Consider the following 15,111-nt stretch of genomic DNA (forward strand, 5'->3'; position numbering starts at 1 on the left):
CTATGCATATTTTTCTGGCTTCAGCCTGAAGGTTTGCAGAGGAAGCACGACACTCTTTTTTTCTCATCTGATTATTTGCTTTGATAATTCCTTGGTTGATTTCACACAGAGGCAAAATTGATGAGAGCTTTGACTTCAGCCATTGCATCCTGTGAGGCCAGGATTTCAGCATTTGTTTGCATAGCTGTACTTCAAAATATATCAGTCAAACTGTTAGATGCTTTATCATGTTTTTCAGTGAATTTATAAATTTAAGAGCAACATCAAAATAGGAAGTTATGGTACCTTATTGTGGGTTTTCTGAAGCCTTGTGCTATGAGGTCTCATAAGAGCTGCTATTCCATTCTACTTTTGAAAATTCAGACAAAAAGATAAAATACTATATATGGCACTTTGAGCCCTGGCCAAAACTGATATTGGATTAAATGTGTATTTTCTAAGTTTAAAACATGGAGATCCTGACCAAGATTGCATGCAGAGTGATTGGAAGGGAACAGAAATCTGGAGAGAAAGGAATAAGTAAAACTCAAAAATAATATTCAGAAAAATCACAGAATCATAGAACAATTAAGGTTGGAAGGGATCTCTAGAGATCATCTAACCCAACCTGCCTGCTCAAAGCAAGGTCAATCAGAGCAGGCTGATCAGGGAATTGTCCAGTTGGGGTCTGAGTATCTCCAAAGACAGAGACTCCATGACCTCTCTTGATGACCTATTCCAGTCTTTGACCACTCTCACTGTAAAAATGTGTGTCTATTTGTTCTTTGTGTCTATTTTGTTCTTGTATTTAATTCTGTGCCTGTTGCACCTTGTCCTTTCACTGGGTACCACTGAAAAGAGTTGGGCACCATCATCTTTACACCCTCCCATCAGGTATTTTTACATACTGATAAAGTTCTGCCTGAACCATCTGTTATCAAGGCTAAACAATCTCAATTCTCTCAGCCATGGCTGCCCCCAGCCTTTACATCCTTGACCTGTTATTTTTTGTTTGCGAGTCTGAGGCTGAGCCAACAGCGTTCCCTCATTATATCCTCAGTTATCCATGCTAAGAATTTTTTGTCAATGCACTCCTTAAAACCTCCTGGTATGCTTGTGTCTTGTTGTGTTGTCTGCTCTTCAGATGTCAGGATGGTTAAAGTGCCCCATGTAGACCAGGGCCGGGGAATGTGAGGTTTCATCCACTGCCTGAAAAAGACTTCATCTACTTCTTCCTGATTGCCTTGTCTGTAACAGACACGCACAACATGACCCATGTTGGTTTGCCCTCTAATCCTAACTGATAAGTTCTCAACTGGTGCATTGTTCCCCCTAGACTTTCGGATGCCGAGCTCCCTGCATTCCACCTGCTCTCTCACATGAAAGAGAACTCCTCACCTTCCCAGCCTGTCCTTCCTGACAAGCCTGGACATGTGTTGTAGCACTCTGGTTGTGGAAGCCTTCCCACCATGTCCCCATGGCACTGGTGTGGCCTCACCTGGAGCACTGTGTGTAGTTCTGGGCGCCACAGGATAAAAAGGATATAAAGCTACTGGAGAGTGTCCAGGAGAGGGCTATGAAGTTGGTGAAGGGTTTGGAGGGGAAGCAGTATGAGGAGCGACTAAAGTCCCTTGTTTTGTTCAGCCTGGAGAAGAGGAGACTGAGAGGAGACCTCATGGTGGCTACAGCTTCCTCACAAGGGGAGGAGGAGGGGCAGGCACTGATCTCTTCTCTCTGGTGACCAGTGACAGAACCCGAGGGAATGTCAGGAAGATGTGCCAGGGGAGGTTCAGGTTGGACATGAGGAGAAGGATCTTCCCCCAGAGGGTGGTGGAGCACTGGAACAGGCTCCCCAGGGAGGTGTCACGGCCCCAAGCCTGACAGTGTTCAAGAAGAGACTGGACAAGACCCTCAGACACATGGTGTGAACTGTGGGGTTGTCACATGCAGGGACAGGAGTTGGACTCCATGATCCCTTCCAACTCAGGACATTCTGTGCTTCTATGACCTCATGAGATCATGACTCTGCAAACACACACAGACCCCTCTAATTGCTCAGTTGTTCTCCATGCTGTGCACATTAGCGTACAAGCACTTCAGAGAGGTGCCCAGCTGTGCTAATTTCCCAGAAACAGTATGAAAGCTCTCCCCAGCATTCTGTCTGGTAGGCGCTTCTTTGTTTATGTGGATATGCTTGGAGTGATCCCCCATTAGCCCTGTTTTCTTGATTAAAAGATCTCTACTGTTTATATCATTGCACACATTTTGTTTGCCAACCTGGTCTTCTACTTCCCCACATGATTGCTGTTCATCCTCTCCCTTCCACTTTGTTCTTCCTTCAAAGCACTTCTTAGCAGTTTGGCCAGCTTGTTGGCCAGGATGCTTTTTCTCCACTGGGTCAGGTGGTTGCCATCTCTTCCAAGCAAACTCCTACTTCTGAAAAGAATGATTTAAGGCCAAAAGTATGCCTGGTTCAAAGAACAATTATTTACCAGAAAGGTATAAATTCTTAAGCCAGATCTTCATTTTAGTTTTGTGCCTGCTTAATCTAACTTCTTTATCAATTTTTATACACAGCTTCGTTGGACAGCAAGCAGCAAAAACTTTCAAAATCAAATTGTTGATTTAGTGGGTAATGTTCTTTTGGCCACTGGATTTCTCTCTTACTCTGGACCTTTCAATCAGGAGTACAGGAATTTGTTGCTCCAATTGTGGAAGAAAGAGATGGACAACAGCAAGATTCCATACAGTAATGTAAGTATTCGCACTCTGTGCTGACCTTACTCCTCGCCTTGCAGAGAAATAATGTTCAGAGCTTTCTGTTCCAGAAAAGTACATAATTGAAAGATTATTAACAGGCTGTCACATTCCATAAAATTTTTAACAGATAAAAAAATCTGAAAAGTTGATGACTGAGTTTCTAAAAAAATGTATTTTAAGATCCTCATAACACTGTCATGCATTGAAAGGCTAGTATATAGGCCATCGCTCTGGCAAATCTGAGAGATATGCTGTCTGAGGTCAGCTGCCCTGGGAGGAAATTGCATAATATGTGAAATGCAGTAAAACTTACCAGCTTAGAATAAATTTACCTTATCATAAGGAGTTCCATCAGATAGTCACAGTTTCCCCTCATAGTTGGTGTTTTTTCGCAAGTGCCACGTTGTGTCCATAATTTCAGTCAAAAATTAAGCAAATCAGCCACAGCCACATGAAGCATTTACTGAAAGTGGAAAATGCGTATATTGAAGAAAACATCAGCTGTAACTCTCTCCCTCAACAGTTAAAGTTATCTCCTTACAATGAATCCCTTGTGAATACGTGGTTGAGAATGCCACCCCACAACTGGTATTGCTGTGCCCCTGTAGTTTTCCAGGCAGTCTTTGAAGCAGTGGCTCCCAAATTGGGCCCTCAGGATGGCACAGAGGTGGGGAGATTGGTCCATGGCTTCTGGGTTGGATGGCATTTATGCCCCAAACAGCTTCCAGGGACCCAGCAAGATTTACTCTGTTTCCACTTTTACTACCTGCAGTCTCATGTACTGCCACTAAAAATCTCTCTGGATATACACTTTTCACTCTAAACTGTGTACCTAGAATATAGAGGATGAATTTGAATGAAAGGTTTTATATATTTTTTTGTTTCTTACATATTACATCATCAATTCTTTAACCTACTGTTTTTAATTTACTGAATACTGAACACAACAAACTAGTCTAGGAATGAAAATGTCCATTATTTTCTTTTAGGAATACTTAAGTACAACATTTTAATAATTTAGATTTGCTAGAAAATACTTGTAAAATAGAACTGAACAGTTTTTCCTTTTTAAAACTTCACACTTTTATTCTTAGTGTAACTTGATTAATTCTTGATTGCCATAAAAATACTCCTACTCTCAATTATAGAAAAGACCTTCGCACACTTTGAACCAGGAAACATCACCTCTGCACCTCCATGTTTTATGAACTGATACCCTCCTGTCTTACCCTCGGCTGTGTACACACCATTCAATTTAGTTTAATTTGGAGTGTCTTATTGAAATGATTAAGTTAAACAAAACCTGGATTTTGTAAGTCTTGGTTTACATTGCTTCAGCTTGCTCCGGTCTAAGCTGTTAAATCTGTGTACATTTGTCACCAGTGAGGCTGTTCTCGGTGAGTCTGACATTACAGCTTCTCCTTAATTGGCCTAAGTCTGTGCAGGCAGAAGTGACCTAAAATGCAGCGGAGACAGGGTCCCATCCTGCAGCTTTAGTTCCCTGCCACATCATATGCTACCTTTATTAAAGTGAGCAACCTGCATGCTGGGACTATGATACAGGGCAGGTTCCTTTACACAAATATTTTGTTTCCTTTTATCAGTACCTGCATCAGAAGTGCTCGACCTGGCAGCTGTGCTGGCATGTAGGCTTTGCTCGTGGCCAGTGGCAGCCTTGTTCCTCCTATTCCATGCGTTTTAGGAAGTCTATCTAATATTCCTCCTTTCACCTGGAAGACAAATTCATGCTGAATGCAAAACTTAGGCTGTAATAATGAAAACTGTCTGAGTAATCTGTCCATGTTGCCTACCACTTAGGTTTGTGAATACCTGCATACATTTTTTCCAATGGTAAAGGTTGGAGAATTAATTCCAGGGGTCTTTCCTATCCTTTCGATAGAGCAGGTGCTGCTGGCAAGTTCTGGGAGCAAGTGTTCAACCCATGTACAGCTGTAGCTGTACCGTGTGAGATAGTTGAAGGTAGATTAGTATCCTTCCTGCATCTTCTTCTCAGGTTCTTGGGAAATGTAACACTTAAAACCTATGTTAGGGAGACCTATTTGCTATGAGAGGTTTGTCATGCTGTTCATCTCATAGAAGTTGTTTGTGAATATATATATATATATATACGTTAGGTAGTGCATAATGCTTCTTCTAACAGTTATTAACCTTGACCTGACAGAGTGAACCTCACAGCCCAGTCCAATTTATGCTATGACTTACAATACAAAGATGAATGATTTTCACTTGCCCAGCAAAGCCCTTTGAAAGCTGCCTATGATAAGTAATATGTAAGGCCAGGATGGATTTATTAATAAAGTACCAGTAGCAGTGCAGTCTGAGGCAAGATTCTTTACCAGTGTGGTATGGGAGTTATCCTACACACATTCATCCCAGGGAAGCTCTTTCTCAAATTCAGTGTACAAAATGTTCTTAAAAGCTACTTACCTTAGGGAATATCTGTCAAGATTCTTACCAGTTAAGAACCTGGGTGTATAATGTCCTTAGAAAGCAAGACATAAAGAACTAAAATTCTGCCTCTGTGAAGATATTCTGACCGCCTTACTACTCAGCTGCAGCCCTCAAAATTTGAGGAATACTTTTTTATTGTTTCTGTGTTGCTTTTTTTTTTCATATGGATAGGTTAGACACCAAGTGCCATAATTACTGAATTTCAAATGATAATTATAATTCTATTTAGATAGTTGTTGCTAAAGACAGGACTATGATTTCAATGATAGCGTATGGAAGAGCGTTTTATTTTTTTCCAGTGAATTAAGTACTCACAAAAGGCAGCATATGGGCTTCTCATGATACTTCACATCACAGAAAGAAAACAGCTTTGCAGTTCAAGCAAAAGGCTTGACATCTGCCTTACTTTGTCACAGACTGACTGGCTGTGGGTGTATGAGTCATTTAGGCATAACAATTTAAAGAGAGCTGTTTAAAATTAGCTGTCTATCTGTGTAGTTAGACACTTAAATTAGCTAAGTTTCAGAGTGACTGATATTTCCTGCTACAGTAAGAAAAAATTCAAATCTGTTTAGACCCTACTCATCTGCTTAAGGAGGTAAATATGGTTTTGGATTCCAATTGCTGAAAAGTTTGGCTATTAAATGCTTTACTGCCCTTTTCACAAATGAAATTGGATTCTTAAATTTTCTCTCCCTTCTGAGAACGTTTTGTGTTGCTTCATTCAGATTCTCCAGTAATCAGAGTAGTAAAAAAATCAAAGGGATAAAAAAGCTTTTGATTCTTGCAACCACTGGTATCACTGACTGTTGTGATTGTATCACAAGTCTCACAGTAGTTGAAATTTTGCTTTAGTCTTCGGATGCTGAATTATGTGATTTTTGCAGGAGTTAAAGGCTTTTTCTTTGTTTTTAAACATGTCGTTTGCAGAGAAGGCTTACATGTAGCAATTCTTGAGTGAAAAACAAAAGGAGCAAATAAAAAAACCTCTTTATTCTTATTAAACTCACATCAATATTAAGCTATTTTACTAATTTGGAGAGCTTAGTTTGTGATTTTAAGAACTGTTTTCTTCACATACACATTCTTGAGATGCCAGGCACTGTTCATAGTGAATAAAATAAAGCAGATTAGTCAACATGGGCAAATCAAATTTTAGGAGAATATATGAACCGACAAGTGTTCTGACAACAGCAACAATAACTTTCCATGATAGTTCATGGTTATTGATCCGTAGTACATTTCCTCTTTCTTCTCGGAATCTCTTACAAACCATCCTGTATTCATATATGTACTTGGAGGGCACTTCACAACTTTACAGCAGGAGAATGTTCTTGTGACCAAGATGACGCTTCCTTATGAGCTAGCAAGAAAAGAGTTTGCCAATACCAAAATCAGCTTGTCATTAGATATTGAACAGGCTTCAGAGTTTCTCTGACACTCTTTGATAGACAGAATTCAACAGAATTCACCTCAACAGAATTCACTGTCATTATTGCCCAATTTCAATGATTTGGATGTTGAACTGTAAAGAAAGGAAACAATAAACTATAACTACCAAATGCATTCTATCATGCATTATGATCGGAATAAGAAGAAAAACCTTCTATCAAACATTTTAGTATAACTCCTCTAACTGGTACTAATTTTGTAATTACATATCTTTTATTAGGACCTGAACCTTACTGGTATGCTTGTTGACAATGCTACAGTGGGTGAATGGAACCTCCAGGGTCTTCCAAACGATGACCTTTCAATTCAGAATGGCATCATTGTCACAAAAGCATCTAGATATCCTCTGCTGATTGATCCACAAGGTCAAGGAAAGATATGGATTAAAAATAAGGAAAAGGATAACAGACTCCAGGTAAATAGTTAATTTAATATTTTTTATGTGTGTGTTATGTCACATCATAGTTAGCAATGGAAGCTTTTTTCTGTCATCATACTTTCATCATGTGTAATTTAATTCTGATGTTCATGGTATACACTTAGGCAGAAATGACAAGACTGATGCAAAATCTGTGACCTGTCTGTTTCAGGGTGAAATAGCTTGCACTGCTTTGCCATCTCCCAGAAAGACTGTTTCAAGAGCAAATTGGAATTATACGTTATGCTATATGTATTTTTGTGATGAATATTTTAATTACGTGTCATAGAGAAAGAGAAATATAGAGGGAAAAAAATTACTTACAAAATTAACACTTGACAGGATCAGGCAGTTTTTGCTGCATGGCAATAATGTTTTAGGGTGAGCATTTTAAGAGGAAAATAGGGAAAAGGAAAAGGGAGGAACTGGGAAAAAAAAAGGTGTCCTGAGATAGAATGGAAATCTGGTGATGTTTGGGGCATATCAAACACAAACCCCAAATTTAGGCCGTGTCTCTGCATCTTGATGATTAAATGCATGTCACAAAAATATTAGTTGCTTCATTTTTCTACCCTTCTCACTTTCTGTTGAGCAGTGCATCCTGTTTGGGATCTGGGTCTTCTAGTTAATTCAATACTTCCTTTTTTTTCCCCTTCTAATCAGCCTGCCCTCCATGCTTTATTACATCAATAAGGATAAAATGGGTTATGATAAAGATCTAAAGAGATGATATATTTTCAGGCCAGATGAACATGATACTGGAGTTAGTTGTTAATATATCAAGTCTATTCTACAACTGTAGATTATCACCTGAACACCATGCTATACTATCTTCGCTCAAAATAAGAATAATGGGTAATAAAAAGAAACTGAGAATGAAGGTAAGGATGGTGACATCCAGGGAACTGATGACATCATGTTGATGTCATTATCTAGATCTTTAACCTTCTGGAGCTTGACCTGGATCTGTATTTCCTAGAACTGTTAAGAAAGGCCCAATATTAAATCCCACACCAAATCCAGTTTCTGCTAAGTTGCATGTGCTCAAAAAATCATATAGAAACGCAGCTAGAAATGGGGAGCATTTACTGAGAAGAGTTAGAAAAAATAATGTGCAACATTCAAAGATCTTGCAAGCATGGGTGCCTTTATTAAAAATATGATGAAAAGCTTTCCTAAAACACATACGTTCTGTTCACAGAAGAATTCAGGCGTTTTGTGACTGTGTGAAATCTGCTGTCTTAGGATAGATAACATGGCTTCCTCTAAATTACATCAGACCTTACTTTGGCCCCCCAAAATTGGATCAAGAAAAGCGAGTTTCCAGTGAGTAACTGGAAACAATAGAAAGACGTATCTCATATTTCATCCTCTTTGAGACTTGCATTTCCTACCTAGGATTTCAGAGAGCTGGCAGGCTTACCTGAAGAGTGGCAACAGTGAGTCTCCTTCAATGAGGGACCTACAATGACTCTGCCATGCTGTAGCCTTTTCCCCAGTAATTTTGACGTGTCCTCCAAGCTGCAACTTCAGTTCCCTCCTGTAAGTTGCACTGGGTCTGTATTGTCCACCCTCGAGGTGGCTGCTCTCACCACATGCCAGTGTGCAGCCTGCAGAAGAGGACTGGGAACACACAGGTTCCATTCTCTACTCCAGTAATTCCATAAGGATGTTCTGTGACATACTCACCAAAGCAGGGGCTGGGAGATGTAGATTAAAATACATTTCTCTTTCTCCCCACTATTCCTACATTAGAAGTGACAATGGCATTTGACAGATGAGCTAGATAAAAAATGTCTACCAGGCTTGCCCCGTGGTCAATATGTGTGAATATCCAGCTGATGAAATTTGTGAATCCTGACAGGGCTTAACTACTGAGCTGCTGAGTACTCTCAAAACTTAGAATACACACAGAAGAGCCTTTGAATGCAGAGGAAGCTTTCTTGATGAAAATTCAGTTATAGTCTTTTAGACATCCCCACTCAGGTGTCAGCTGTGTTAGAAGAATCTGAGTTCTCTCCCTGTAAAATCCAGGAGGAACATGGTTATGTCAAGAATCTAAATACCCAAGTATTTAGATTATGCATTTACATCTGGGATACTGTAATTTGCTATGGTCTTCTTAGGGTTATGTTGTTGGTCAGTAAGACAGTAACCTCATCCCTCAGTTTCACTTGGACTAAAAATGTAAGCAACGTGCTGTTTTGGTGGATATGTATATACCTACATTATAACAAGCCTAAAAGTGCAGAGTGATGGAACATAGTATTAATTTTTAAATAATACACTGTTTTAAGACTGTGTAATGTGCCTCTAGGTATTTTAATTACACCTTTTTCAAAGAGCACTGCCTGCAAGACAATGATTTATTTTAAAAACATGTCTATCCTAGGATTTTTTCTGGTTAAAAAATTACCCCCAAACCATTTCTTAACAGATGGCTGGGAAGGCTATTCAATTATAATCTCAAAGGCTTATGTTAAATTTATTAAATTTAAATAAATGAAAAGGAGTCTATGTCATTTTTAGCAATTTTAAGACTTCATATTCTAAAATGAGAGCCGAATTGGAAATTCAACATCTGATGTGAGACCAGGCCTCCTATGTAACACTGGTTCCCAGTCTGAACACTAAAAATATTCCCCTGTTTCACATTAGTGTGTTCTGCACATAAATCCATTAATATTTAAAAGGTATTAAGATACTACAGTGATTACATAGATATGTAGATAAGTAAATAAACAGGCAACAATAAAGAAAAACATCGAATACGATCCCCTTTTCTGCTAAGCTTAAAGCAAAACTTCCATTCATTTCAGCAGAGGTGAGCGTTGGCTCCCAAAATGTAATCATTTGTGTAGATATCTCAGGATGACTATAATTTTTGAAAGCTGCAATAGATTTTCTGCTGTTTTCTGTGTGCTTGCAAATGTATGCTATATTATGAACCAATCTTCCTAGGTTACAACTATGAGCCACAAGTTCTTCAGAAGTCATATAGAAGACTGCCTGTCCCTTGGACGACCTTTGTTAATAGAAGATGTTGGAGAGGAACTTGATCCTGCTCTTGATAACATCTTGGAAAAAAATTTCATAAAATCTGGTTCCGCACACAAAGTAAGATGAATTGTGAACATGAAAGTTAAAACCAGTAGGAGAGTTGCTGGGTGCCTGGTAATCTGGGCACTGCCGAGATTCACACCTTTGCAACACTCTAGAAAGATAAGCAGTGAACTCATGGGGTTGGGGATTTTTTACTCTTTAAGCAAAAAGTTTAAAAAGTGTTAATGAAAATGTAAAAAAAAGAGTTCATCTATTTTTCACTGGATAAAATAACTGCTTTTCTGAATTCAGCTTTTGAAAAATGAGTAAAATGTTTTATTTTCAGGTGAAAGTAGGTGACAAGGAAGTAGATCTGATGAAGGGGTTTACCCTTTATATGACAACGAAATTGGCCAATCCTGCTTATACTCCAGAAATTAGTGCAAGAACAACAGTGATTGACTTTACTGTTACTATGAAAGGGCTGGAAGATCAGCTGCTTGGCCGTGTCATACTCACAGAAAAACAGGTATCTAGTAGTTTGCATTATTTGTACAGAGGGAAGGCTTGTTCAATATCTGCACCATGAGTGGGTATATTCTATGTCTTCGTTGAAATCAAATGCAAGAACAAAAACATGAATGAAAGTTTAGGGGATGTTGGATTTGCTGAAAGACAATGTGGAGCTGTTTGTTGATTGAATGGAGGGACTTAGACATTTATCTTAAGACCTGGCCTTGGAAAGAGAAGAAAGAAAATTATTCATTAAAAATACATCACACGCATATACATGACATACATAAAGCATCTTTATTCCCTCATATATAGCAAAGGCTCCTTGTTCAGTCACAGACCTCTTTTATTTCTGAATTCTTTTTTCAACTTAATTTGAATTACATGAAAAAATGCTTATGAACCCAAACTACTTCTGCCAGCCAGGCTATATTGTGCAAAGAGATATGAGGTTTTTAAGGAGCCCTTAACACTGACTTGACTCTGCCCTTACTGAAATTTCCATTGATTATGTGGAAGCAAATATAAAGGGGAAAATCCTTTCTCAGATATTTTGCAAGAGTTTTATTTTATAATATCAAATCTGAGACATCCTCCAAAATAATTCAATTCCTAAGTAGTTTGTGTTTCTTTTTGTATGATGCAATATAACAGCCTGCTTATCTGAAAACTGAGGAGTCAATTCATCATAGGCAGTGTGGACAAATGTGTAGTTTTTACTGTGGCAATCATACCAATAAATACATAAATGTTATGGTCCAATTACACTCAAATGAAATATTTGCTTCTTTTCTCATTAAAGTGAAAGCATAGAAGTTGTATTTCACATCCAATTGAGTGACTTATTTATTTCAAATGGAACATTTCGTCATTGTGGCTTTGTGAGAAAAGTAAGAAACATTAAGGTTTGGATTAGCAGAGCTGCTGTTTTCAATAAGTAACTTGGGTGGGCTTGTTCATGTGAGGGCAGTTCCCCACCTAAGGAAACTCATTCTGCCTTCTTTGACTTCCCAAGGCATGTTCAGACCAGTGTGCTTTAGTGGTGCTGTCACTTTCTCTGGCCAACACCTTTCCACTTTGCTCAAACAAGCGTTTGCTGAAGCAGGGACTGGAGTCTACATGCCCTTCCTGCAGTCCGAAAGTCACAACCAGAGGACAGAAAGTTATTATGCGCAAACTTGCTATGAATTGTTCCATGAAAAGTGGAAAAGCTATGACAGCAGGTACTGAGGAAAAGCAATCCATTAGCAGGGTGGGACAAACGCTAAGGATGCAAAACTTCTAATCTTCACTCCAATAGATGTATGTTCACGTAAGCAAAAGTGAACAGCATCAGCAGGAGTAGCTGGGACTCTCCTGACTAACTTCCCTCTGATGGGACACAGAGGTGTAAATCAGGATAGAAGCAAAATTGGTTTCTCACGACCTTCATATAAAACTCATCTCCCAACCCACAGATGCCCTCACTGTGTTATTTTCCTGGACAAAACTGTTAGAGAATTCTTATTAAATTTACGTAGCAACACCTTGACTGTGTTTTAGTTCAAAAATACAGTCACCGAAAAATATCCCTCCAGTGCTGTGTATCAGCTGAAAAGAGCTGCAAGGGTAGCTGGTTAGTAGCAGCACACTCGTTGCACAGGGACATGCTTGTGGGTGACCGACTTTTATTAAACTTCTTCCCTTTCACAGATATGAAGAAATCATGGTTGTTCTGTCTCTCCCGTCTCAATAAGAGATGAGTGTCCTGGTGTAGATAGCCAGAGCAAATGGAGCTCTGATAAATTTAGTTCAAAGACAAGACAGAGCATCAACAGGGAATCTGAAGGACAGGTTTTCTACTACAAACAAGAAGACAAGTATATGACCACTGAGCTAAAGTAATAGATTAAAGGAACCGAGACATTCTTAAAGATTGCTATACTGATCACTGAAATATATGATCAAAGAAGTGTTTATTCTTCTCAGTTTAAAGGTTGCTCCTGTAACTTCTTGAAAAAATAAATTATCAGCATATTTTTGTTCTTTGATAATGAATTGCTGCTGCTATTTGCTTTCAGAATAGCTATTTTTTATGTTACAAATGCAATTGTGAAATCCTCTTGCAAACAAAAGCTTGAAAACTGGCACATCTGTAAATTTTCTGAAAGATGCTCTTTACAGGCTTACAAATCGAATGGATGAGGTGCTTGTTCTTAAACTAAGCATGACCTTAAGTAGAATTTAAGCATGTGCTTAAATGCATGCCTGAGTGTTCTGTAGAACTACGCCTTTTGTGTAATTCTAATCTTTTTTTTGCATTAATGATAAAGAAAGAAGTGAAAATGCAGAAAATTTGAAGCTGAATGGCTGATGCTTAAGTCATTCTCCTCTTGGGATGAAGTTATTTGTATCTTCCACGAAGCTACATTCTGTAGCCCTTAAACATAATACAAACAGGTTTCCAAATAAGAAGTTTATGAGAGTAAAGAAATTTGTCACTTTTTTAAAATATAGGAGAGCCTCTCCTTTTTCTCTAACTTGGCATGTTGACAAGAATGAAAATAAACTGAAGCCATAGGTGTAGGTAGACTGGTATTATTAACTGGCCTTTTCTTACAGGAAGGTTGACTTGATTAATGAAATAAAGGTAGCCAGCAGGGGTATCCCTAAGTTGTGTTGGGCTGAGCAGTATAGATGCCTGATTTCACTTGGCATTTGTTGACTTGTCTGTTGTTCCCTTGCCATTGTCTGTCTTGTAGAAATAGCATAAAAGTTCCATAAGACATAGATAATTATTGTAACATTTCCTATTTTATAAGCAGTAGCAGAGCCTATCTTGCAAAGTCACAGAATCATAGAAATTAGAAATGGAAAAAGTCATGCAGTCAACTTCCCTAACAATGTGAAAGCCATCCATACAATGCATCTTTCAGTTGTATATCTGATTTAACACAAAATACTTAATGTAATGTGGCTTTTATCACTTCCCTTTGGAAACTAGCTTTAGTGCTTTGTGCATCTAACTATGAGGAAGCTTTTCCTGATAATCCTGATGTGGTTTTGCTCCTCAGTATGCCGCATTAATCAAATAAAGGCAATATATATATATAATATTTCTGTATATAATATATAATATTTCTGTATTTCTGAAAATGTTGCAAAGCCCCCAATCTGTCATTAATGAAATCGCATGTTTTCTGTGTCATGATAAGGAATGTTTCTTTGAATCTTAAATATTCTAAGGAAAATTTCTAAATGCAGGAACTGGAGGCAGAACGAGTAAAACTGACGGAAGAAGTGACAAGCAACAAGAGGAAAATGCAGGAGCTTGAAAATAATCTACTCTTCCGTCTAACCAGTACGGAGGGGTCTTTGGTTGAAGATGAGTCTCTGATAGAAGTCCTAAGAATCACTAAAACAACAGCAGAAGAGGTGAATTTTGAATACATTTTGTAATTGTAATTTAAAGAGTATTTGTAGACTGATTTTTTCCTCTTCCTTTTCCACCCGCCCCCCTCCATTTAGAGACATTATATAAAGACCCAACTTCTTAACAAATAAATAGTAGAAACACAATCATTTTTTCTTCATAAAATGTTGCAAAATCGAATTTATATTCCAGACATACCTTGCAGGTATAAGTTTGAATCAAATCCCATTGTGCCTTGGTGTCTGAACACATGAAGACGCAATGTCTGTGTTGAAACACTGACAGAGGGAAGCAAAGCTCAACTAAAAATACCATTGTGATCTTAATCAAGACCTTTTCTTTTTTCTTGTGCAGTATAAATCACAAGTGACATGACTTAATCTTCATGGTCTTTTCCATTAATTTTAAGGTCAGTGAAAAATTAAACATAGCAGCGGAGACAGAGGTGAAAATCAATACTGCACGTGAAGAGTATCGGCCTGTTGCTGGTCGTGGTAGCATCCTTTATTTCCTAATTGTGGAAATGAGCTTGGTTAATGTCATGTACCAAACATCCTTACGGCAGTTCCTTGGCATTTTTGACCTGTCAGTGGAAAGATCTCAGAAATCTCAGATCACAGCAAAAAGGGTAGGATATGTAATAGAGCATCTCACCTATGAAGTCTTCAAGTACACAGTTCGAGGACTGTATGAAAATCACAGATTCCTGTTTATATTGCTTCTGGCACTGAAGATTGACTTGCAGGCCAAGAAGATTTCACACACTGAGTTTGAGACACTGATCAAAGGTAATTTCTCTAAAAACGTACCTTTTTCCATATATCTGCGAACTGCCAAATTCTGATTTTGCAGTACATTTATGTGTCAGTATTAAAACAGTGGAAATCTGTTACATGTTGTAAAACATTGCTCTGTTGCATTGCATTATGCCACCCCTGCGTGTCACTAATCAGACACAATGACAAAGAAAAATTCTAGTAAAGCTTATAAAATGTGATGAGGGGTGTACCCCACTGTCTCCAAGATAAGGTAAGTACAACCATGTACTGAGATAAACACAGTC

At 38.4% G+C, this 15,111-nt stretch overlaps 1 protein-coding gene across 1 annotated transcript in view; it reads left to right on the forward strand.

Annotated features, from left to right (window-relative positions):
• LOC308053297 (dynein axonemal heavy chain 5-like) overlaps nucleotides 1–15,111 on the forward strand; it is a gene marked incomplete at both ends in the record, with an annotated part of 168,550 nt that overhangs the window by 111,012 nt on the left and 42,427 nt on the right. The window contains 6 exons of the mRNA XM_080364153.1: nucleotides 2,557–2,733; nucleotides 6,884–7,078; nucleotides 10,043–10,198; nucleotides 10,470–10,652; nucleotides 13,880–14,050; nucleotides 14,458–14,836. Coding sequence (XP_080220279.1) covers nucleotides 2,557–2,733; nucleotides 6,884–7,078; nucleotides 10,043–10,198; nucleotides 10,470–10,652; nucleotides 13,880–14,050; nucleotides 14,458–14,836 — 1,261 coding nt within the window. The remainder of the gene's footprint in view (nucleotides 1–2,556; nucleotides 2,734–6,883; nucleotides 7,079–10,042; nucleotides 10,199–10,469; nucleotides 10,653–13,879; nucleotides 14,051–14,457; nucleotides 14,837–15,111) is intronic.

This window comes from Nesoenas mayeri, assembly GCF_963082525.1.
Source record: "Nesoenas mayeri genome assembly, chromosome: 2".
Classification (NCBI taxonomy): Eukaryota; Metazoa; Chordata; class Aves; order Columbiformes; family Columbidae; genus Nesoenas; species Nesoenas mayeri.